The sequence below is a fragment of the Nansenia antarctica genome (genome assembly GCF_963989245.1).
Source record: "Nansenia antarctica genome assembly, chromosome: 15".
Classification (NCBI taxonomy): Eukaryota; Metazoa; Chordata; class Actinopteri; order Argentiniformes; family Microstomatidae; genus Nansenia; species Nansenia antarctica.
Window position 1 is genome coordinate 2,139,413 of NC_137685.1, and position 25,185 is coordinate 2,164,597.

The 25,185-nt window shown below is 42.7% G+C and overlaps 3 protein-coding genes and 1 long non-coding RNA gene across 5 annotated transcripts in view; 1 reads left to right on the forward strand and 3 right to left on the reverse strand.

Annotated features, from left to right (window-relative positions):
* dnajc16l (DnaJ (Hsp40) homolog, subfamily C, member 16 like) overlaps positions 1-5,031 on the reverse strand; it is a 13,003-nt gene extending 7,972 nt beyond the window's left edge. Inside the window, exons 1-6 of the mRNA XM_080545463.1 lie at positions 5,009-5,031; positions 3,972-4,175; positions 3,338-3,404; positions 2,086-2,413; positions 1,323-1,507; positions 408-512 (exon numbers count right to left, since the gene is read on the reverse strand). Of these exons, the coding sequence (XP_080401589.1) occupies positions 408-512; positions 1,323-1,507; positions 2,086-2,413; positions 3,338-3,404; positions 3,972-4,150 (864 nt within the window). The 5' untranslated portion in view covers positions 4,151-4,175; positions 5,009-5,031. The remainder of the gene's footprint in view (positions 1-407; positions 513-1,322; positions 1,508-2,085; positions 2,414-3,337; positions 3,405-3,971; positions 4,176-5,008) is intronic.
* The window catches only part of LOC308170779, a 370,737-nt gene that overhangs the window by 10,944 nt on the left and 334,608 nt on the right, over positions 1-25,185 (reverse strand). The window lies entirely within an intron of this gene.
* On the forward strand, positions 6,026-16,147 carry gnl3 (G protein nucleolar 3). Of its 2 annotated transcripts, XR_013937817.1 has the most exons (16): positions 6,026-6,064; positions 6,664-6,722; positions 7,013-7,156; positions 7,653-7,772; positions 7,862-7,951; positions 8,283-8,418; positions 11,456-11,559; positions 11,708-11,852; positions 12,154-12,241; positions 12,615-12,792; positions 13,259-13,401; positions 13,899-14,035; positions 14,247-14,416; positions 14,756-14,819; positions 15,369-15,535; positions 15,998-16,147. XR_013937817.1 is itself a non-coding variant. In XM_080545935.1 (15 exons), exons 1-15 carry the CDS (start codon positions 6,052-6,054, stop codon positions 15,464-15,466), a joined length of 1,689 nt encoding a protein of 562 aa, XP_080402061.1. In that variant the 5' UTR covers positions 6,026-6,051; the 3' UTR covers positions 15,467-16,147. The 2 variants fall into 2 exon arrangements, 1 of the variants encoding a protein (XP_080402061.1); XM_080545935.1 differs by having other exon boundaries at positions 15,369-16,147.
* Positions 19,434-25,070, reverse strand: glt8d1 (glycosyltransferase 8 domain containing 1; the record flags this gene model as incomplete). The annotated part of the gene is made up of 10 exons (XM_080545673.1): positions 25,051-25,070; positions 24,407-24,453; positions 24,076-24,174; positions 22,661-22,877; positions 21,999-22,116; positions 21,800-21,884; positions 21,588-21,700; positions 20,892-21,058; positions 20,099-20,211; positions 19,434-19,618 (listed from the first exon to the last, which is right to left on the reverse strand). The coding sequence occupies exons 2-10, from the start codon at positions 24,420-24,422 to the stop codon at positions 19,434-19,436; spliced, it is 1,113 nt and encodes a 370-aa protein (XP_080401799.1). The 5' UTR covers positions 24,423-24,453; positions 25,051-25,070.

Below are 25,185 nucleotides of genomic sequence, written 5' to 3' on the forward strand. Positions count from 1 at the left end.
AGAGGGGGAGAGAGAGAGGGAGAGAGAAAGAGAGAAAGAGAGAGAGAGAGAGGGAGAGAGAAAGAGAGAAAGAGAGAGAGAGAGAGAGAAAGAGAGAGGGAGAGAAAGAGAGAGGGAGAGAAAGAGAGAGAGACAGAGAGAGAGAGAGAGAAAGAGAGAGGGAGAGAGAGAGAGAAAGAGAGAGGGAGAGAGAAATAGAGAAAGAGAGAGAGAGAGAGAGAGAGAGAGAGAGAGAGAGAGAGAGGGGGAGAGAGAGGGAGAGAGAGAGGGACAGAGAGAGAGAGAGAGAGAGGGAGAGAGAGAGAGAGAGAGAAAAAATTGTTGTGTGATGGCGTTCTTCTAGATGTGGGTGCTGGGTGTGCTGGGTGTTCTGGGTGTTCTGGGTGTTCTGGGTGTGGGTCTCTCACCTTGTAGAGCAGAGACACGGCCGGCACCTGGTCAAACAGCAGCACGGTGGGTTTGTTCTCCACACGCCAGCTGCTGAGGAAGGGCAGGTAGTTCCTGTCTGTGATCTGGAGAACAGAGAAACAAACACCAGAGATTAGGGATGGAACCATGCGTTGCGACTGCGAGACAGTTAATTATAAATACTAATATGTTTTATGTTTGTATGTTTTTCTTCTTTGTTATATGTTTTGTGATGATTTCTCGTATAAGTTTTGTGTGGACCCCAGGAAGAGAAGGCTTTGCATATTAGCCGAAAAAATATGACAAAAAGTAAATTACATCATGGACACAATGTATAACATGCAACATACTGTATGTGTAATATATAGCCTATACAATACAGTGTATGTGTAATATATAGCCTATACCAGTGGTTTTCAACCCTCTCCTCGGGGACCACCAGCCGTTCCACATATCTGATCTGTTCCACCACCAGCTCACCTGATTCAACTAATCAAGTACAAAGTTCAAACCATCATTGTTTTGCACTTGATTAGTTGAATCAGGTGTGCTGGTGGTGGAACAGATCAGATATGTGGAACGGCTGGTGGTCCCCGAGGAGAGGTTTGAAAACCACTGGCCTATACAGTATGGTGAGCTTAGAATAAGGTTCTATCTCCGTTTAGGGCAGTTCAGAGATATTGAGCGTCAAAGTTTTTACATTCCATTATGTTCTGTGAGATGGAACCTTTGTATTTTTATGAATTACTAACTAAAAAATGTCAACATTTTAAAAATAACACCACACAGGCTTTAATAAACACCTAATGGATCAGATTATGTAGAAAAACTAAATTTTGACAAAAAATGGAGATAGAACCTTATAATTCTAACGTCACAACATGGCCATGTGCTGCTATCCCTAGGCCAGGTACCTTCTCCACCAGCCTCTGGGGCAGCAGGTTCTCGATGAACTGGCGGAGGTGCTCCCGGACCACCGCGTAGTGGAACACCGTCACTCTGCCGTTGACCACGCCCAGGATGGAGGGCGTGCGGTGGACCCCCAGCTGGTTGGCCAGGAGACGCTCGAACCCGATGTCAACTATGCCGATCCCAACGCCTGCATGTCAGACGTCAATACACACAATGTCATTACACACACCAGGGAGCATTTGCGCTACAGATCTGTGTTTACCTGTGTATACTGTGTGTTTCAACCCGTTGATTTAACTAGGCAGGGCTCGATATTAACGCTGTTTTACTTGTCCGGAGCAAGTAAAACTTTCGCCGGGTTTGTTTGCGCGAGCACGGCGACGCTGCTAGATCCCAGATATTTTTACCTGTGTGCAGGAAGAACGACAGACGGCGCAGGCGCGAGACCAGACTAGATGATCGTGAGTGAAGATATTATCAAAGCGTACGGGTGATCGACAGATCGCCGTCTGTTGTTCTTCCTGCACACAGGTAAAAATATCCGGGATCTAGCAGCGTCGTCGTGCTCGCGCAAACAAACCCGGCGAATGTTTTACTTGCTCCGGACAAGTAAAACGGCGTTAACGTCGAGCCCTGCTAGGCATAAATCACTGCTCACAGCCTTATCCATTTGAGATCAGAATACATAACTGCTGCACACATTGTACAGTATGTACATCCTAAATGACAGATTCATAGATGTCAACCCTGCCCAGCCTATATTACCCAGAGGCTCCAGCTCCTGGACCGTCTCCCTCCAGACGGTCTCGATGAAGACGCAGGCGAAGCACCACTCGGAGGTGATCTTGATCAGGTAGGGCCGCTTGAAGCTGTCGGGCAGCAGCTCGCTGTTGTACCGGTGGTGGTTCAGCAGGTACTTGCTGTCTGAGAAGTCCCGGCCCGACCGGGGGAAGTTGAAGAACGACTCGTCGAAGTAGAAGCTTCCGTCCTGGAAGCCTTGGCGGAAGCCTTGCTGGGCCTGGCCGTAGTGCTGGTTCTCCTCCATCTGGCCGTAGCGGTCGAAGTTGGCCCGGCGCTCCTCGTTGGACAGGATCTGAAGAAGGTTGTTCACCGGTTGTTAGGTTCTCAGGTGTAAACATTATTTTTTTATTTTTTTATTTGTTTTTCAGATTTTATCCCTTTTTCACCCAATTTGGTAGCCAATTGAACCCAACCTAGCATCCAATTATCCCCTGCCTATTGCGAAGGATCCGCCGCACGACCCCGTGGCCGGCAGTCCCAGAAGAGGCCGCCAGGCAGACTAGCTGACTGGCTCCTCGAGCCCAGCACCTGTTATTCCGGCACCCCGGGGGCGCTGTTGCGCGACGGATCCTTGTCCGGTAATACTCCTATACCGCCCTCGGGAGCGGCCGCCCAATATGCCGCTCCCCGTGTGTGCCCCAGCCATATCCGGATCTGGCGAGCTGGGATTCGAACCCAGTCCCCGGTGGGCAGCATGCACTAGTGGCCAGTGCTTAGACCGCTACACCACCGCGGGGCCTGGTGTAAACATTTTAATGAAAAAACAATCTGGCAAAACTGTAATCCGATGTCACTCGTAGATCAGCAGGAATGACAGCGTATAGAACACACTAGGACAGTTGTAAACAGGCGCGACACGGTCTGAGAGAAAGTCACGTGTGAATGGAAGAGGAAGTGGAGGGTTCGCTTTCATAGCATCTTTAACCACACAGACAGTGTTGTCACAGTATCAAGATGGCGCGGCTGTGCCCAGAGACGCCGTCGGGACCGCTCTCACTGCATGTTTTACTTTGTATTTCTGTGCATGTGACAAATAAAGCACCCTTGAACCCAATGACGGCATTGACATAACTGTTGCTATTTTTTGGAACCAAGGACTTTAAGATTTAACCGTCAAACCGCCCAAGCCTAGCACATCACACTGTCTGGAGTTCTGTTGGCTTTATTTGACTTTGATTGTGAGATGATGTGTTTGTGCTGTGTACAAAACATTCACCTCATAAGATTTGGTGATCTTGATGAACATGTCTTGAGCTCCAGGATCCTTGTTCTTGTCTGGATGCCTAGAGAAGTGAGAAAATGGACAATGGCTTGAGGGAATTGGCACTGGTAGTAAAGATAAAAATGCCCAGTCAAGATGTCAACTGACACCTTATTTAAAATGATTACAAAGGGACATAAAAGCCTCTTCCCAGAGCAGGAAACAGGAAACAGAAACATGAACGTGACATGAACAAGGGGCATGTCTCCTAATGATCTGCCAGAATAAGACAGTGCCTCAGACTGTTAAGGGCCCGACACTCACACAGCTTTTTCCCCACGGCCATCCGGCTCCTAAATGCTGCTGGTGTCCCCCCCCTGACCTGACCCCCATCTATCTACCCTCCCTCCACCCCCACTCAGAGAGCTATGGACTGTCTTGACCTGAACACTTGATCTTTTGGCACTTTTTGCACTTCTTATATTTATATTTATTTATTACTTTTTGCACTATGATGTTGGTTTGCACTGTCTTGTCCTGTCTTGCACCTGTTTGCTGCCTTGCTCCACTGTCTCAAACCAAATTCCTAACATGTTTACATGCCATGGCAATAAAGTCTTCTGATTCTGTGTCTGATTCTGATTCTTACCATTCTTTGACCAGCCGCTTGTACACCTTCTTGACCTCCGGTTGACTGGTGCTCCTGCTGACCCCCAGGACTTTATACGGGTCAAACTCAGCGGCGGTGGTCACCAGGTCTCCCAACAGCAGCAGGATGAGGGTGAGACAGACGGGAGCGGTCCGCAGCAGTCGACACAGTCCCCACATCTCCTCCCAGCGTCTGATCAGCAATCTGAGGAGGCAAACACAGGTAGGAGTTGATGACTTGTCCCAGCTAAGTGTTGATCGCTACTTCTACCCATTTACATTTACATTTACATTTTTGGCATTTAGCAGACGTCTTATTCCAAAGCGACTTACAATCAATACATTTGACTAAGCAAGTGAATCATCAATCCACCAGTCGTAGCAGGAAGAGTAATCCAGCTCAGGCCCGGGGCCATTGATAGAAGGAAAAACCTTCTTCTATCACCTTCTTCTAAACCTAGGTTGTTTTATTTTTTATATAGACACTGGAGAAACAGAGAAACTGAGATGGAGGTCTTCAGTCTACGACTTCTACCCTGAAGACCAATACTATTTCACCTATAGTCATGTTTAGTAACATGACAGACAGCCCAAGCCAAGGACTGCCAATACAATACAATACAATACATACATATACACACACACACACACACACACACACACACACACACACACACACACACACACACACACACACAGGTGCTAGTAGACAGATGGCCACATTAAACAGGGAGCAGCACATTGCTTCTTGCAATGCAGTGTGTAAGATAAAGCTAGCTAGCTAACCCTGAACAGACTGTTGTAGAATAGGACATATATTTTAAGCTAGAACGAACCACCACAATGCATTGCTATCAATCTATCTATCTATCCAGCCCAATTAGCATAGCCAGGCAGTTCACATCACATTAGCTAGCTGGATGATGGCTGCTAGCTAACTAACGTCAGTTACCTAGGTTGAACATAAACATAAGACTATGATGACAACAATAATAACCAGCGACATTATGGACACAGTTCCTACTAACTGTGGTTTACCTGGATCAGAACACAACATCAACTTCTCATCATCGCCTGGTAACAGATAATATAAGATAAGAGAGGGGGGTAGTGAGAGAGAGAGAGGAGAGGAGGGCGGAGGAGATGACAGCTGACACCGGCGATTGCTGTCGCTCTGCGCAGCTGTGAGAGCAGTGGCACTACCGCCCCCTGCAGGACTGGAGTTGCACACAATAATAATATCAGGGTATATTATACAGGAATCTTGAGGTTAATTTGAAAGTGACAGTTGGATCTAAGTGACAGTTGGATCTAAGTGACAGTTGGATCTAAGTGACAGTTGGATCTAAGTGACAGTTGACACTAGAACAGCCGTGTCTATGTTACCTAATAATAATAATAATAATAATAATAATAATAATAATAATAATAATAATAACTTTATTTGTATATCACTTTACATCAAAGTGCTTTACAATCGGTAAGCAGCAATTTAAAACAATTTAAAAGAGCTATTTCAATAAAATAAAAATAAAACAATTTCGAAGCACAAATACAATAGGTAAAAACAACAACTTTAAACAATTTAAAAACAACTATTTCAAAAAAAAAAAAAAAACATAATTACAACAGCACAAATACAAAAAATAGGATGCTATCAGACAGTAAAGATATTGTATCCCTAAAATGGGTGGCTAAAAGGTCTATCTTAACTAATTTAAGGTGATTTAACTATCTTAAAGCTAAGGTGATTTAACTATCATGAAAGGAAAAGCTCACAGCAAAACATCATCGAGCAACTCTGCTGCAAGCAAACCGCCAATCAAACTGAAAAGGAGAAGAAGAAGAACTTAGCTACTAGCTATGTTTTATACTGTATATTTCTATGTATTTTGTATTTTGAATTTTGTAACTGTTTTTAAATGTGTTGTTGTACGGCGACCTTGAAAAATAAATGCATTATTATAATTATTATTTGCTGCAACCCTCCGGAAGCGGATGCTGGGAAATTGTTTTGTGTTCCTGTTTCCGGTTCCTGCAGAGAGAATCACCACGTGTGTGCTGGAACGTTCAGACCCACGATGAAGCGTCCAGGTAAATGTGTTAATATGTGATGTTTTGACAACTATAACACTATACTGGTCGTTTAGAATTGGCTTCATGCTGTATATTATAAGCTATGCGTTATTAATTATCACGTGGATATTTAGATCTGTAGATATTTCGATGTTTATGAACGACCACAGGCTGTCTAGGACATCCATGCTTTAAATAACATCTGCGTCAGGCAGTAAGAATATTCAGGGTATCCGCGGTGTCTTGAAAAGTATTAAAAGTTGATAAATCAATTTTGGGAAAATCAAGACCCTTAATAAGTATTAAAAAGTAATCTCACGATTTTATGAGGTCTTGAATTCTGTAGGTATTTTTCTGAATTAGACTCTGCCCAAAGAGTTTGAGTCCTAAAAACTTTTAGTAACATTCTGTTGTATGATAGTGGTCTAGTCTATTGCAAACTAAAACTGTTAAGTTAAAGGTGTCACTGATGTAAACGGTTACAGCTCGAAGTGGCGGTGAGGTCTGGAAAAATATTGACAAGGTCTTTAAAAAGTCTTAGAAAGGTATTGAAATTAACCTCAAGATTCCTGTATATACCTTGATATAAGATCCTAATTCATGTTCATGTCTCTCAGGGCTGAAGAAAGCGAGTAAGCGAGTGTCGTGCTCCAAACGTTACAAAATACAGAAAAAGGTAAGCTTCATCTATTATACGTGTCATACGTCACTGCCAGCTCTGCAATCTGTGTCCATGCTTCATTAGTTGGAACACAATATTATGCTACAGGTACAATACACACATAGTTTGTCTTCATGCAAAATCAACATTTTGTGTAGTTCATAAATTCGTAGAGGTTAGTTTGATTTCTCTCTCCACATGTGGGCCCAACCGCACGTTTGGGAACTGCTGATCTAGGGCCTGTATGTTATGTTATGATCAGTGAAGTGGCCCGATTGCTAACTAACACATCTCCTCTCTGACAGGTCCGGGAACACACAAGGAAACTAAGAAAAGAGCTTAAGAAGAAGGGGGGCGTAAGCAAGCGGCCGAAGAAGGACTTGGGAGTGCCCAGCATCGCCCCGTTCAGAGAGGATGTCCTCAGAGAGGCAGAGCAGAGGAAGATGAAGGTGGGTGATGACGTCACACTTAATATTGAACATAAGTGCAATATTGAAATATAACTGTGAACATTTCAAACCTGCAAACTGCGACACTTTAAATGAATGTGCAACAATACTATGTGCAATATGACAACCCTTGTGTACATAAGGTTCAGATATAGGAAATGTTAGGATATTTATAGCATAGAGTACAGCACAGTGTTTTATTTGTATAGTATAGTAGTATAGTATAGTGGATAGTGTACATAGCCTTTATTTATGTAAACCAGCTCTTTTCCCTTCTTGTTTTTAGTCTTTTTTCCAAGCACCAGGGGAGCCCCCCCTCCCAAATTTCGTTGTATGGTACCTGTACTGTATTAATGACAATAAAGACCATTCATTCATTCAGTTTTTATATCTCGATTGCATCTAACATTAACATGTATGAGAATACAATTACCCAACGCTGATCTAAAATCTACGGCTGAGATTAATTCCAGTGGATCCCCGTTGTTGTTTTCAGCTTGAAGAAGAAAAAGAGAAGAAGAAACTGGCCAAGCAGACAGCCCGAGCCAAGAAGAGGACGAAGGACAAAGACTCAAAGACTGCCAGGGACGAGTCCAAAGCCAAGAAGCTTCGGAAGGTAAGAACACAGGATGTGTGACTAGTAACTTTGCATTACATAAGATGTTATGATACTAATTTGTTTTACTCTGTATCTTCTTCACACAGGAGGAGAATATGCAGTTCAAACAGATTATGAAACAGAGTATCTCAACACAAAAGTACACAAAAGAGTTCCTCTGCACAGAATTAAACAAGGTAAGAGTCAGTTTAAACAACAACAAGTCGTGACTTTAGAATTATAAGGTTCTATCTCCATTTTGGTCAAAATTGAGTTTTTTTACATAATCTGATCCATTAGGTGTTTATTAATGCCTGTGTGGTGTTATTTTAAAATGTTGAATTTTTTTAGTTAGTAATTAATCAAATACAAAGGTTCCATCTCACAAAACATAATGGAATGTAAAAACTTTGACGCTCAATATCTCTGAACTGCCCTAAACGGAGATAGAACCTAATCATTCTAAGCTCACGAAGTGTCAGTTTGCAACAGTGATTGAATACATAACTCATGTTCATGTTCCATCAGGTGATCGACGCCTCTGATGTCATAATCCAAGTCCTGGATGCCAGGGACCCCCTGGGGTCCAGGTGCCCACAGCTCGAGGAGGCGGTACTCAAGAGGGAAGGAAGCAAGAAGCTTGTCTTCCTGTTGAACAAAATTGGTAGGTGACATGTTTTTAAATGCTACAGATATCTCAACTGTTTTGTCTCAGACAACTGCTAGCAATGATGTATTACTCTTAGGTGCCAGGCTGTTTGTGCTGAAGCCAAATAGTTATTTTACCGTCCTTTGGTTAGACTTAGCTTTGTTGAAAACACAGTCAGTTACCCAGGTTACCCAGGCCAGAGGACCTTTGCAAAGGCTAAGGGGGTAGTGGTGGTCTACTGGATAGTGAGTTGGACTGGTGATTAGGGCTGTCCCAAACGACTATTTTTCTAACGATTATTTTGTCGATTAGTCGGTTAGTCTAACGACTAATTTAACGATTAGTCTAACGATTATTTTTTCTGTTCGATTAATGTATCACTTAATTTTCCCCAAATAAATGTCAAAAACTTCTCTTATCAACATTTCAGTATTTTATTCAATTATTCTTGCACTGCAGGGCAATATTCCACACAACAAAAAAGATCCTCTCTTTCTTACAGTCCAACATAAAATATAATATTATAAAATATAAAAGTTAACTTCAAGTAAAAGGAAAAGTGCAAGGAATGCAGTAAATTCTGTAAAAAAGTGAAATTCTAACCGGAATACCGTATACCGTATTTTCCGGACTATAAGTCGCACCCGAGTATAAGTCGCAGCAGGCCAAAAATGGGTCATGAAGAGGAAAAAATCACATATAAGTCGCACTGGACTATAAGTCGCATGGTTCAAGGGAACGGGCTTGGCGGAATCAGCGGGGAAAGAAGACCCTGTTGAGCTTGACTCTAGTCTGGCACTGTGAAGAGACATGAGAGGATTTGTAAGCCCAGGAAGGACATAATTCACGTTAAAACTTCTTCTGAAAGGTTAGAAATACTTAAATTATCGAGTGTAAAGCCAGGGCTAGCTAGCGCGTTGCTAACGAAGGTTAGCAAAATGGCGTCGCGGGAGCAAGCAAACAGGATGGAACAGCCTCTGAAAGGTAATAAATGACTTTAATATCGTGTATAACGTTCATAATAGCGTGTATAACGTTCATAATATAGTGCTTAATGTCCACATTGTCGAGTGTAACGACTATTTATCGTGTATAAGGCCATGACAAAGATAGCTTGGTGAAAAACGGAAGTAGTTAGGATGAAGGGCGGCCTACAAACAATGCAACATTGAACAGCCTCTGAAAGGTAATAAATGACTTTAATATCGTGTATAACGTTCATAATATCGTGTATAAGGTCCATAATATCATGTTTAATGTCCACATTGTTGTGTTTAATGTCCACATTGTCGAGTATAATGGCTATTCTATCGCGTATGTGGCGCTAGCGGAAGTAGCAAAATAGCCTCGCGGGGGTAATTTAGCAACATAGAACAGTCTCTGGAAGGAATAAATGACTTTAATATCGTTTATAACGTCCATAACATTGTGTATAAGGTCCATAACATCATGTTTAATGTCCACATTGTCGTGTTTAATGTCCACATTGTCAAGTATAATGGCTATTCTATCGTGTATGAGGCGCTAGCGGAAGTTACTCCTTGGTTCATGTCAGTCAGAGATTACCGTATGTCAGTTCATGTCAGTCAGAGATGATGAATTATTGATATATAAGTCGCACCTGACTATAAGTCGCAGGACCAGCCAAAGTATGAAAAAAACCGCGACTTATAGTCCGGAAAATACGGTACTCTCAGTAACAATCTTTAACAATAACAATCTCAACATAAAATATAATATTATAAAATATAAAAGTTAACTTCAAATGTGTTGATCATCTCACGAAAGCCTTGACCCTCCACAATAGCAACAGGTCTCATGTCCTTGACGATCATCTGTAAGATGCTGTTAGAAAGCTGAGCAGCCATCTGGGGTGTGCATGGAGTTGTGCTCTTTTTGTGGAAAAAGTTTTCCACACTGCTTTGCTTCCTGAAAATAAAAAAAGCACACATTTCTTATCATGTGTAGGCCCCTTAATTTCCACCTCACTGCTATGTTTAGCCAACATGGCCATTTAGAAGTCTGTCCATCACCACAACACATAGCTAGCTAGTAGCTACATGGCTAGCTAACTTTACTCTCTTGTTATGATTAGCTAAATTGATGCTAACGTAGCATGCGAGCTACGAGCTAGATAACGTACAGTAGGTGCGAGCACCACAATAACAATAGGCTAGTAAGGCTACCGTAGCTAGCCAGCTACATAGCTAACGTTACTCTCGCTGCTATGTTATGATTAGCTAAATTGATGCTAACGTAGCATGCGAGCTACGAGCTAGATAACGTACAGTAGGTGCGAGCACCACAATAACAATAGGCTAGTAAGGCTACCGTAGCTAGCCAGCTAGTAGCTATCCATTTTTCACTGATACACGGCCGGAAAAGTGAACAGAAATACAACGCTGACTTACGGTGCTAGCTTGCGGCTGTCTTCACAAAGCGCTCCAGGATGCTTTCGCTTGAGGTGCTCGTTCATTGCAGTCGTACTGCTGTGATAGGCCAATTCATTTTTGCACAGTTTACAGACCACCACATTGCCATTGGTTTCTTTTTTTGTAAAGTACTCCCATACTTTGGACGATCGTGGACGAAGTCTTTTAGCCGCCGGCTCTGCCTCCGTGTTTGCACTGGTCGCAGCCATTTTGTTTTTTACGACTAACCGACGCATTTTACGGCAACCGACGTATTGACGTAATCGATGACGTCGATGACGTCGAATAATCGTAACAGCCCTACTGGTGATCGGTCCAACTCAGTCAACATGCCACACTCCAGTGTTATTCTAGAGATGGATGAGAAATGATGATTTTAAGTGAACACTGATTTCCGTGACGACTTAAATAATCCAACTCTGAACTCATCCCTGTAGGTCATGAGTTCAAATCCCACCTGGGAAAACCACCACTAAGTGTTTAGCCTTTGAGCAAGGCACTTAGCCCTCAGTTACTCCAGGGAGACTGTAATCCCTGTAATCTCTTAATTGTCTGCTAAATGGTAAATTACATTTAAATTAAGGTGTTTAAGTTGTTGTCCGTGTTCCTCCCTTCCTCAGATCTCGTACCGAAGGAGAACGTAGAGAAGTGGCTGCTGTGTCTCCAACAGGAGTTCCCAACCGTGTTGTTCAAGGCCTCCACACAGCTACAGGACAAAACTGTGGTATGTGCAGGAAACGTGCTGAATTAGCCGCCATTTGTCAACGTCCGTACTCCCGGGACACTATTGTTAGATGTCTTGTCAAGATGAAAGATATTACGATTATTTGTAACTTTTGTGCGTCAACATGGTTCTGTTTTATCCTCATCAGCAAGAAAAGAGGGCTAGAATCGCCACCCTGAACGGAGTAGTGGACCACACCAAAGGCGTGGCGTGTTTCGGCTCCAGCTGTCTCCTCCAGCTGCTGGGAGACTACGCAGCAGGGAGGGAGGGCTCCATCAAAGTGGGCCTAGTCGGTAAGGTCGCCTCTAATCCTCCCGTTAACTCCTATGTCAGTTACATCTCCCTCAGTCAACATGGCACACTCCAGTGTTAATATAGAGATGGATGAGAAATGATGATTTTAGTGAACACTGATTTTCTGTGACGACTTAAATAATCCAACTCTGAACTCATCCCTGTCGTAGATGTGCTGTGTAGAGACGAGGGTCTTACCAGTTTCTAACTTGTTCTCTTAATCATGGCTACTGCTGCATGCCCGCGTTAGCCCTGTTGTATGCTCACATTGAACCCCCTCCCCCCCCCCGTGGCCCACAGGGTTCCCCAACGTGGGGAAGAGCAGTCTGATCAACAGCCTGAAAGTACTCCGGGCCTGTAACGCCGGAGCCACCAGGGGAATCACCAAGTGAGTGCCACCGGAGCAGTGCTTTGTCTCAGATGGGTCGCTGTTATATAGAATTTGAATGAATGAATGAATGAATGAATGGACTTTATTGTCATTGCTACAGTACAGGTACCAAACAACGAAATTTCCCAGACACAAGTCAAGTCATATGAAATTCTGATGATCTAACCCAGTTTCTACGTTTAAACCAGTTAATAGACATTCGTCATTAAAAGTTGAGTTTTATTTTCAACATTAACAAAACATTTTGACATTTTGTGGCAATCAATAACAAGCCCCCTAAATGAACAACAAAAATTGTGTATAACTAAAAACAAGTATATACAAATAGATATATATAGCACTTAACTCACTGCTTGAATCGTCCTCACAGGTGCATGCAAGACGTTCACATAGATAAGAAGATCAAGATGATTGACAGCCCGGGGATCGTGGCGTCTCTGTCTAACCCCGCTGCTTCCATGGCGCTGAGGAGTCTGCAGGTGGAGGAGAAGAAGGAGACTGTTCTGGAGGCGGTCAGGACGCTGCTGAAACAGTGCAACCACCAACAGGTAGGAGGACCAGAGCTCAAACAGGGTATCCGGTATCCTGAGAGTTGGCTACTGTGAGTCATATCAGATGAAAGTAGATGTGGTCTGTGCCAGCGTGGAAATGAGGATACAAACGCAAGTCTTGAGTTTACAATGAAGACTTCTAATCCAACTCTGATCCCGTGGCTGTGCCAGACTGATAGAATACCTTTTACATACATTCTGTTATGTCCAGAGGTCATTTGTGATAACTGTCAATGTTCGTTGTTGTACATAAAAAAAATCCATATTTTACCGTAATGTATTTTTGCCTCAATGAAGTGTGTGCGTGTGTGTTACATTCAGAGGGGGGTGTTTACTTTTCACCTTGACTTGAGAGCCGATCCCTAAACTGCATAAGAAGGTGACACTGGAAGTGAACAGAAACGTACAGCAATGACTCCATGTGAATTAGGCACCCAATGTCCTGTCTGCCTTTGTCCCTCAGGTCATGCTACAGTACAACGTTCCAGACTTCAGAAACTCTTTGGAGTTTGTGACCCTTTTGGCCAAGAAACGTGGATTCCTGCTGAAGGAAGGTAAACCAAACGCAGAGCTGGCTGCCACGACGTTCCTCAACGATTGGACAGGGTGAGTGTTAGCGTTAGCATCGTCACCTGGCCTCTCAAACAGAAATAAATGAGGTATATAAACTCCTCAAAAAAGTCTGGAAACGTTATTTCGGTCGATTATTCCTCCCGTTTAATAATACCAATTGGTGTTGTATTTTATATGGTTGGAAAGCCTGATTAGTTACCTTTACAACGAGGTACAACTTGTCAGGGTCATGCATTCGTGGAAGGAGCAACACAGTTAAACGTGTGGGTAGAGGCCCAAAGAAATTTGCCATGATCCTTACAATAGCAGTTGGTATTATTAAAGGGGAGGAATAATCGAGCGAAATAACGTTTCCAAACTTTTTTTGAGTTTACATATGCGCACTGGCATGGAAATGAGGATAATCAACGCAAGTCTCGACATAACAATGAAGACTTCTAATCCAACTCTGATCCCAATGCCCAACTGTGAATCATGCATTTAGAACCGTTTCTCTCCACATCCCTAAATCGGTTCTGTTTTCCCCTCAGAGCAAAGTTGAGTTACTACTGCCCCGTCCCCACGCACTACAGTCCCCCCCCGTACCTCTCTGAGGTCACGGTGACAGAGCTACAGAAGGGCTGGGACATGGACAAGCTGAAGAAGGGCAACGAGGAAACTCTGAGCAGTGTGTATATATTATTAACCCTTTATTATTCAAGCCATTTACTTTATATGTACAAGGAAATGCGTCATATACATTAGAAGAACATGTTTATTCCCGTTGTCCCTCAGACCACATAGCCAGTAACAGACCGTATAGCCAGTAACAGACCACATAGCCAGTAACAAATCTGATGTTTGATTGTGAGTAACTATGACACCCCCTCTCCTCTCAGGTGTGAAGTTCCCTAACAAAGCGAGCAGCATCGTCCTCACCTCCAAAGGCCCCACGGCGGGGCTCCTGAGTGAGGCGGACATCTCTGGGGAGAAACCTGAGGCTGCGGAGGCCTCCGAGGGGGAGGAGGAGGAGATGGAGGAGATGGAGGAGGGCTGTGAAGATGAAGAGGTAACTACCTTTATATGTACCACATGAGAATCGGCTGCTGTGAGTCATATCAGATGAAAGTACATGTGGTCTGTGCCAGCGTGGAAATGAGGATACAAACGCGAAGTCGATCTTAGTTTACAATGAAGACTTCTAATCCAACTCTGATCCCGTGGCTGAGCCAGACTGATAGAATACCTTTTAATACATTCTGTTATGATTGGAACATTTAACAAAGAATCCCAATTTATTTTTAAACATATCTAACCTGAGTTCATACGAGCTCAGATAAAGGAGTCTAAGTAGGCTGTGATGGAGGTCTCTATGATCCAGTAAAATGAACGCCTCTGCTTCTTTCAGCCTGAAGAGGTCGCAGTAACAGACAACGCAGAGGAACCACAGAAAAAGGCATCCACCGTCACAAGTAAGTTGTGCAGGAAACTACATTTACATTTTACATTTTTGGCATTTAGCAGACGCCTTATTCCAAAGCAACTTACAATCGATACATTTGACTAAGCAAGTGAATCATCAATCCACCAGTCGTAGAAGGAAGAGTAATCCAGCTCAGGCCCGGGGCCATTGGCAGTCTCAGTGATGGAAGGATTTTTAATATATATATATATAGATGTGGTCTGTGCCAGCGTGGAAATGAGGATACAAACGCAAGTCTTGAGTTTACAATGAAGACTTCTAATCCAACTCTGATCCCGTGGCTGAGCCAGACTGATAGAAGACCTTTTAAATATGTTCTGTTGAAATACATTCTGTCTCTCTGTTCTCCAGTGTCATATATATATATATGGAGAACAGAGAGACAGTACAAGGGGGGCAGTAGAAGTGGAAGTCATAGGGGACACAGTAAAGGGGGTAGTGGATGTCTCAGGAGGAGCAGTTAAGGTGTAACCTGAAGAGATGGAGGTCTTCAGTCTCCTTCAGTCTCACTCAACCAATCTGTTCTTCTTCCTTGCAGAAGCAGCAGCCAAAGTGAGGTTCCAGCCGGACCCAGTCATCGACTTCTCCTCGGTTAAGGGAACCGACGCCTACGACTTCAACACTGATTTCCAGTGAACGTTCGTGTCCTGATGCTGAGCAAACCGTGTCTGTGTGACCTCTGACCCTGGCTAGGGTTCCTGACACCATATCACTAGGGATGCTCCGATCTGGATTTTTGGGGCCGATACCGATCACCGATATTTTTCCTCAAGATCAACCGATACCGATACCGATTTTTTTTTAAATACATAACTGTAGGCCTACTGACTGGATAGCCTACATATTTTTTGCTTTTTAGACAAAAGTTTTGATCCATTAGGCACCAAGCAAACGCAGACCCATTTTTATGGCATAGTAAAAGTCTGGCCTATCACCCAGTTAGGGCCTGAAGCCCAAGTCAGTGATATGGCTGTATAAAAGACATCATAAACGTGGCCTTCATGGTTTACATACTGTTACGTCCTCCTATGTTTTCTGTTCAGTTATCTGTCTTCCCCAGGAAAAAAAACAAAACAAAAAAAAAAATCGGTTTTTGCGATCGGCCATTTTCATTTGGAGTGAAATCGGCCGATTTAAATCGGTGGCCGATAAATCGGAGCATCCCTACATATCACCGTCTGTTTCTCCGGGTGAAAGACTGAAGGAAATCAAATGGCTTTTTCAGGCCAGAGAATCTCGCCTGTGTGATGGGTCGGTTGCCCTTAAGAGTCCAGAGGTCATTTGTAATAACTGTCAATGTTCATTGTTGTACATAAAACTCCCATATTTTACCTTAATGTATTTTTGCCTCAATTAAGTGTGTGTGTGTGTGCATGTGTGTCCCATCTGCCCTTTCAGCTCTAGAAGCAGCATGAGGCTGACCTTTGACCCTTGTGATTATGGTTTCGCCATGTGCTGCTGAGCAGGGTGATGAGATTGACCTGTGTGTGTGTGTGTGTGTGTGTGTTACATTCAGAGGGGGGCGTTTACTTTTCACCTTGACTTGAGAGCCTGTCCCTAAACTGCATACTCATACACAACAACAATCAAGTTAGTTCAATCAGTTTTATTAAAGCCTCTTATACAAATAGATGACATGTTCCATATTTACATCAGCGAGGGGGATCCCTTATACAAAATAGAGTACACAAATAATTCATTCAATAATGACATTGGTGGGAAAACCACCTGACCATATGAACCGTTAACAAGACGGACCTCGTGTTGCACCATAGGATATTGTGCAAATGGCCTATTACATGTCAACCTTATGTAATCACCACTTCAAATATTGCATAGATACGATATACCATAATGGTAAATGTCCAACAATTAAACATGAAAAAGAAACACTGCAAAAAATCAAAATGCACAAATCTAGGAACAGTATGCTTTATATCAGTGTTTCTCAACCCTCTCCTCGGGGACCACCAGCCGTTCCACATATTTGATCTGTTCCACCACCAGCACACCTGATTCAACTAATCAAGTGCAAAGCAATTATGATTTGTACTTGATTAGTTGAATCAGGTGTGCTGGTGGTGGAACAGATCAAATATGTGGAACGGCTGGTGGTCCCCGAGGAGAGGTTTGAGAACCACTGGTTTATATTGAGCAAAAACTTTTTCAATTGTAATAGTGTTAAGTTGGAGTGATCCTGATCTACAGAGTAGTTAAAGTGCAGCACATCTGGTGGTCATGAACAACATGTTCTGATTACATCAGGGTAATATTACATCAGGGTAATGGTCCAAGGAAAGAGGCAGGCTGCTGGCTTAACACTACAACAGCCGTGCCTTTTTACCTACTAAAAGTGTGCCGTTTACACACAACGACCACTAGTTGGCCGCTCCTACGCAGAAAAACTGCAAAATAGCTTTATACTAGCTTATCCTGATGTGGTTTTGAAAATGTAAGGACACTGGGTGGTAGAACGCACATATCTAGGAAAAGTCATGAAAGGAGGGTACTGAAATTTGATCGAGTGCAAAGATATAATACTTTTCTTTACTCACAGGGGTCAAATGAGCCCTCATGGCTGTTTTAGTGTAAGGAAATGGAATGGTGAAATGACTACAGAGTATACTCAACAGGATACTATTCCAGAGTGTTGCAGATAGTTTCTATGACCTAACTCGTGGAACAATGTGTGTTGTAATACATTTCTATCTGCTATAGAAGATTGTTAGCACCTTGACTTACTGAACACCACCTTCTGCCTGAGAACTATAATATATCATAATCATAACACTAATAATATAAAAAAAACACTGCACACAACAGACATTATTTGGTGTTTGGAATGGTCTAGCATCACGGTAGCATTCTATGGAGGAACATGTGTGTCTTCATGTTGCAATCAAAACATGATCATTTGCAAGAAAAGAAAAAGATTTAGATTTTTTCTTGGTTTCAAAGTTATTTTTGGGGGAGTTTAATCTTTAAATCTTTTTGTTTTTGGTTTCAAAGGGTGTTTAAATTCCTGGTCTTTCGTAAATGGTAAATGGACTGACTTACTGTATATAGCGCCTTATTCCAAAGCGCTTCACAACAGCCTCTCATTCACCCATTCACACACACATTCACACACCAATGGCGGCAAGCTACCATGCAAGGCGCCGGCCCGCTCACTGGGAGCAATTTGGGGTTCAGTGTCTTGCCCAAGGACACCTCAACATGTGGCACGATGGGGTTCGAACCACTGATCTACCAACCTTGTGATCATTAGATGCCGGCACTACCTCCTGAGACACAGCCATCCCTCGTTATGTCACTTTTCAAAATAAGAGCCTGAGCTGAACCGTGTCCCGGTCCTAACCCTAACCCTCTCTTCATTAAAGTGTCGTGATAAAAGTTGTCCATGTTCATCATTGATTGTGTGGCTCTGTTGCGGGATGGCCTTAAGTTGTAGTTAGTTAACTGGCACATCCCCTATACAGTGTACAGGTGAGTGACGTCCTTTCAATGCGCAGTTACAATCAAACATAAGTAAAAGAGTCAAACGTTAAAAGCAGAATTTAAAGGTAACATAAACATATACAGACATAATATACATATAATACACTGAGGGCATGATGGACATATGGCAGGCCTACATATGCACATATTAGACAAATGGGATATATAAATACTATAGACAGTCTATATAACTGTGCATGGCCAATATCATTGTACACACGACATATGGTGTATAAATACTCTATGGACTTTAACATGCTTGGCCTGTCTAACTGTACTAACAACACTGAACATGTTATGGACATATTACTACACTATAGCGTACAGATGGCATGTAGAACTACACTATAGCGTACAGATGGCATGTAGAACTACACTATAGCGTACAGATGGCATGTAGAACTACACTACAGCGTACAACTACACTATAGCGTACAGATGGCATGTAGAACTACACTATAGCGTACAGATGGCATGTAGAACTACACTATAGCGTACAGATGGCATGTAGAACTACACTATAGCGTACAGATGGCATGTAGAACTACACTATAGCGTACAGATGGCATGTAGAACTACACTATAGCGTACAGATGGCATGTAGAACTACACATTGTCCTAAGCAGCAACCACACATCAGTGTGTTAGAGAGAGTCCATAACATAACCGTAGAAACGAAGCTAGATGCAGGACAGACGTACACATCATGATCAGTGCTTGATAGGGTGGCCATTTCCATAACACCAAAAAGGAGGACACTTTGCTCACAAAGATAAACACTCCGTTTCCACAGTGTTTCTCTCGCTAATAATACTGACCGTGAGAACCATTCAAATCTGAACCAGGACACGTTTCAGCTCATGCACTTATTTTGAAAAGGCTTATTGAGGAAGTGACATCACGAAAGACCAGGAATTTGCAAGCCCCAAAAAAGCCTTTGAAACAAACAAAAATATGTAAACCACACCCCCCTCCCCCCCCCAAAAAACCCTGTTGAAACCCCCTCCAATGTTTTTGGATTGCAACATAATGACACATGTACCTCCACGTATTCCTGAGAAGTCACTTAGAGGATCAGCAGAGTGGCAGGTCTGCTGACGCCGGTCTACTTGTCTCCTGCATGTTTCCGGACCGGGTGAAATCTACCCGTCGGGTCCTCGATGAACCACTTGTCCCAGACCTCGGTGAAGGAGGAAGTCCTGCCCCAGGGCTTATAATGTCCGTTCCAGTGGAGGAGCTTGGCAGCTTTCACAAACTGAGGAGAGTATCGGTTCCCAGCGCCAGTCGCCCCTGATAACAGAACAATACTGAATATTACTATCCATTATCTATTTATATTTTTGGCATCTAGCAGACGCCTTATTCCAAAGCGACTTACAATCAATACATTTGACTAAGCAAGTGAATCATCAATCCACCAGTCGTAGCAGGAAGAGTAATCCAGCTCAGGCCCGGGGCCATTGATAGAAGGAAAAACCTTCTTCTATCACCTTCTTCTAAACCTAGGTTTTTTTTTATATAGACACTGGAGAAACAGAGAAACAGTACAAGGGGGGCAATAGAAGTTTTTTAGGGACACAGTAGAGGGGAAAAGCGGGTGTCTTCAGGAGACGCAGTGCTGGGGGGTAGTAGATGTCTCAGGAGGAGCAGTTAAGGTGTAACCTGAAGAGATGGGTCTTCAGTCTACGACGGAAATGACTCTGCACTATCCACTCATGGGTCCTGACCCATCATTAGGAAAACACTGAAACAGCACATAGAAGCACTTACCCAGGTGCCTGACATGCCACATGGGATCGATGGTGGAGTGGTGTTTGTAGAAAACCATAAGCAGTGGAGGGGTGGTGATGCTTTCTGCCAGGTTCTTACTGTAGAGATCCTCCCTGGTAAAAGAGAGGAAAATAAAGACAATTCATTGGGCCGGTTTCACAGACAAGGCTTAAGCCTAATCCTAGACTAAAAAACATCTTCAATGGAGATTTTACATTGAAAGTGTGATTTAGTCCAGGACTAGGCTTAAGCCTTGTCTCTGAAACCGGCCCATTAACTTAATCAGTTCTCAATAAGCTATTGAGAAACCAAGGAGTGGATGGTTTCAATAAGGACAGCAAAAATGTCAATGCTTGGCTGTATCATAATGTACTGAAGTAGCTTCTCTCTGTGTCCAATTGTCTTGCTTATGTGAGATTAGACTAGATTGGTGAACCTCAATCTTGGGTTGTTGTCTAGGTCCATTAGGTTAATTTCTAGGTATCCGTACGATGATGTTGTAATAATAATAATAATTCATTAAATTGATATAGCGCTTTTCCGAGGCTCAAAGACGCTGACAATATGGGAGAAACGGAAAACACAGAAACAACAAGCAACAGATAACATGAGCACATAGAACACAGAGTTAGCGAATGGGGAGGGGGGGGGGGTGGCAGGGTTAGGGGAGATGGTTAGGGGTAGGGGAGGCTGTAAGCATGGGAGAACAGGTAGGTTTTGAGGTGGGATTTAAAAGTGAGGAGTGAGGGTATGTTAGGTAAACTGTCACTTCGACGTGGCCCTGGTGTCTTACTGGGCATTGAGCTCCATCCAGTGCTCCAGCTGACCGGTGATGTTCTGGTTCTTCCACTCCGTCAGGTTCGCCACGATGACGCCGGGGTTGAAGGAACACGTGTTGGCTCTCATCCCCAGCTTCTTAACGGCCTCCTTCTTGAAGTTCAGGAAGCCGATGTAGTTGTTCTAATGGACACACAGTTAGATACAGTTAGTAGACGTGAGAGCAGACCCGATGTGTGGGCTGTACTTTAAAACTAATGTGAGAGTTTATCATTGTCCTGTCAACTGTGTATAATGCATCAATCAGGGACCAAATAATATAGCAGGGTTTCAACACGACAAATTTAAGACCTTTTTAAGGCCTCGTTGAATAACATTTTAGACCTATTCGCGACACCATATGATAGCTTTTTGTCATCCTCGAGGTGATGAAATTAGGGATTTCACTGCCATACAGACGAAAAACGAAGCGAATTGGCATTTTCTGGGTTCCAGCTTGATTAATTTCCGCATAAATAGATGTGGTGGGACTGATTTCCTTGCAGGATCTCATTTAAGACCCATCACCTCGTTTTTAGACCGAATAACTGACATTTGAGACCTTTTTAGGCCTTGTAAATCGAATTGCTGGATTTTAGACTTTAAGGCTTTTTAAGACCAGCGCGGGAACCCTGTATAGGCCATTTCAGAGTCTATAGCTTGGGTTGTGTACCTGGTTCCCAGCCCCTCTGACAATGCCTTTAGATGATGCAGAGTCACAGTCGTCTGAGAAGGCCGCAGCATGTCCTGCCTTCAGGTTGGTGTCAAACAGCTCCTGGATGTCCCCTAAACACATAAAACACACACCATATTAACTCTATTTCAGGATCGAGATCCAAAACCAATGATGTTCCACCAGTAATGGCCAAACATAACCTACTGTACCTTGTACAATGATGTCATCATCCATGTAAATAGCTTTCTCTGCTTCAGGTATGAATGTTGGCATATAGAATCTGGCAAAGGTCAACTGGTAAGTAACAAAGAAGAGACAGTATTAGTTATAATTATCAGTAGGTTAGCATATAGACAGTATGTTCATGAGAAATAACATTCATAATACTGATAGTACATGTGGTCTCACCGGTTTCACTGACTCAATCTTCTGAGGGTCGTTGGGAATCTTCCCTTGGAGAATCTGGGGCTCAAAGATGATGATCTTATGTTTGGCCTTGTTCAGCTGTGTCTGGCTCAGCCATAGTCTGAAAATGCAGACAAGCAAGGGCAAAACGTTGTTTTGGGAAGTGGGGGGAAGATTTCTTTTTTTACATTTGAAAGTAAAATGCATCAGTTTGGTGCCCTTTGAGGGCAGAATTAAGAGGCTAGATCTCTGAAGAACTACACACATCACTCTGTTGACGAGCATAAACGGTTGTGCTATAAGCAGCAAGCACATCAAAAGACGAAGCTTAATAACAAACGCATTCGTAAATACAGATTTCAGAAAGCTCTGAAATCAGTTAATTTACAGACGGTCAGTTAAAAAAGTCTTTACAAACTAACTGTAAACATGCTGGACACCAACAGTAACATTACCATCATTTAGGTGGCAGCCAACAATTTTACGTTATCGTGTTAAAAAGTGGGGGGGGACAGAATCTAGGTTTTGAAAAGTGGGGGGGACATGTCCCCCTGTCCCTAGTGGAGATTACTCCCCTGCAGACAAGTAGCATTGACATGTCAACATTGCGTGTGTACACAAGGGGCTGAGTGGATACATAAAAGCAACACTATCCTATTTCTTACTTGAGATGATCCACCGTGTCGTTCATGGTCACGATATTGAACACGACGTTGGACTTGCTGTTCTTGTAGATGCTGTGCATGGCAGCGACCACGGCGCCCAGCCTCTCCTCCGCAGCGGTGATCACCACCGGGATCTCCTCCCCGCCTCTCCCAGGGTCCAGCTTCAGCTCCGGGGAGAACTCCGACTCAAAGGGGAGAATCATACCAGGAGCTGCATCTGGGAATAGACAAACCGTGACGTTAGAATTATAAGGTTCTATCTCAATTTTTGTAAACATTTAGTTTTTTACATAATCTGATCCATTAGGTGTTTATTAATGCCTGTGTGGTGTTATTTTTAAAATGTTGACATTTTTGAGTTAGTAATTCATAAAATACAAAGGTTCCATCTCACAAAACATAATGGAATGTAAAAACTTTGACGCTCAATATCTCTGAACTGCCCTAAACGGAGATAGAACCTTATCATTCTAAGCTCACGAAATATTCCATTCAGAAGGAGCTCAGCTAATCTTTATTGAACTAGTTAAAGGGCAAAACCAACCACACAACACATATATGCATCACCATTAGCATTCTGAATATCAGTTGTAATGGATTTTTCACATGTATGGCATTTCATAATGCTCTATACTGCATCTTGTAAAGGATTTGTATGTATTGTATGTATGCATGGTGTATCCATTTTCACACAGAGTGTAACAGCAGATTTCCATGGAGTTATTCCTGTGGAATTGTTGAGAGTCTGTCTGTCCTGTTTATGAACACAGAGCTCTGATTGAGGGCCTTGTGTTCATGGACGGTGATGGACTGCAGACTCGTTATCAATGTTGTGACTATGTTGACAATACATCAAATGTACAATGTGAACGTTTGGTGGCCGTCTTCGAAAGCTTCCCATTGTGAAGTCGATTCGACTGTCCCAACTCGAGTTGTGAATGATCATTTTCTTTAATAAATATTATACCTCGATTTAAAGCAAGTTCCTATCTTGAGTCTCATTATTAATCCACAACAGAAGACAAATATTCCATTCAGAAGGAGCTCAGCTCATCTTTATTGAACTAGTTAAAGGGCAAAACCAACCACACAACACATGTATGCATTACCATTAGCCTTCTGAATATCAGTTAAGAGAAATACGGACCATATCGTTCTTGCTCCTGTTTTATATTTTATATGAAAGTCCCATTATTTTATCCTATTGCTCTGACCAAATTGTATTTTCTCTATTTGTTGTTGTTGATCTGGTGTTGTTTTATTGTGTAATTGTGCTGTTTGTTTTAACTGTTGAAACTTGATGTTTTTAAGCTGCTGTCTTGGCCAGGCTTCCCTTGAAAAAGAGACCAAACATTGTGTCTCAATGGGACCGACCCTGGTTAAATAAAGGCTAAATAAATAATAATAAAAATTACCTGGGTTCTCCCTCCTCAAGAAGTCATTGAGGTTCAGGAGGTTTCGCTGCACGATGATCAGAAAGGCCACTGCCAGCAGCACGAGGATGACCACGTTCACTGCAACACAGGAGACAATAGATCAGTAAGCATGAGTGGTAAAGGATAACAATTACTTTGGGGCAACAAGTGTTACATTGTTGCAGAGGCATTCTAATCCAGTAGATCACACACACCTTGTAGGCAGTTTCAGAGCAACGGATACATTGTTACAAAACTCCTAAGATGTCATGTTAGATGAAAAATGACAAACGAACAAAGCCATTTGTTTTCTGATTGTAAACAAACTAACCTCTCCGTAGAGTCATGACACCTCCGTCATCCGCTCTGCTTACTGATCTGCACATAACATGGAACACATGAACTTTCATTAACATCAAACACATCAACTCTCATTAACATGAAACACATGAACTCTCATTAACATGGATTATGAAACACATGAACTCTCATTAACATGGATTATGAAACACATGAACTCTCATTAACATGGATTATGAAACACATGAACTCTCATTAACATGGATTATGGAACACATGAACTCTCATTAACATGGATTATGGAACACATGAACTCTCATTAACATGGATTATGGAACACATGAACTCTCATTAACATGGATTATGGAACACATGAACTCTCATTAACATGGATTATGGAACACATGAACTTTCATTAACATGGATTATGGAACACATGAACTCTCATTAACATGGATTATGGAACACATGAACTCTCATTAACATGGATTATGGAACACATGAACTCTCATTAACATGGATTATGGAACACATGAACTTTCATTAACATGGATTATGGAACACATGAACTCTCATTAACATGGAACACATGAACTCTCATTAACATGGAACACATGAACTCTTATTAACATGAAAGTAGCGACGTGATGAAACTAAACACACATGCTTACTTACTCTCTCACTCTCTCACTCTCTTACTCTCTTAGACACAAAAAGAACAAAGATCCCATCAAAGCCAGACTGCCAACTCAACATCAACAATCCCGTTACCTTGAATGGCCCGTTCAGATAGCTGCCCTCGGATGTGCC

Excerpts from the sequence above, each read along its gene's own strand:
- gnl3 (XM_080545935.1), top strand. Across the intron at positions 13,402-13,898 it reads TTCCTCAACGATTGGACAGG|AGCAAAGTTGAGTTACTACT; the intron begins GTGAGTGTTAGC and ends TTTTCCCCTCAG. Across the intron at positions 14,820-15,368 it reads AAAGGCATCCACCGTCACAA|AAGCAGCAGCCAAAGTGAGG; the intron begins GTAAGTTGTGCA and ends TCTTCCTTGCAG.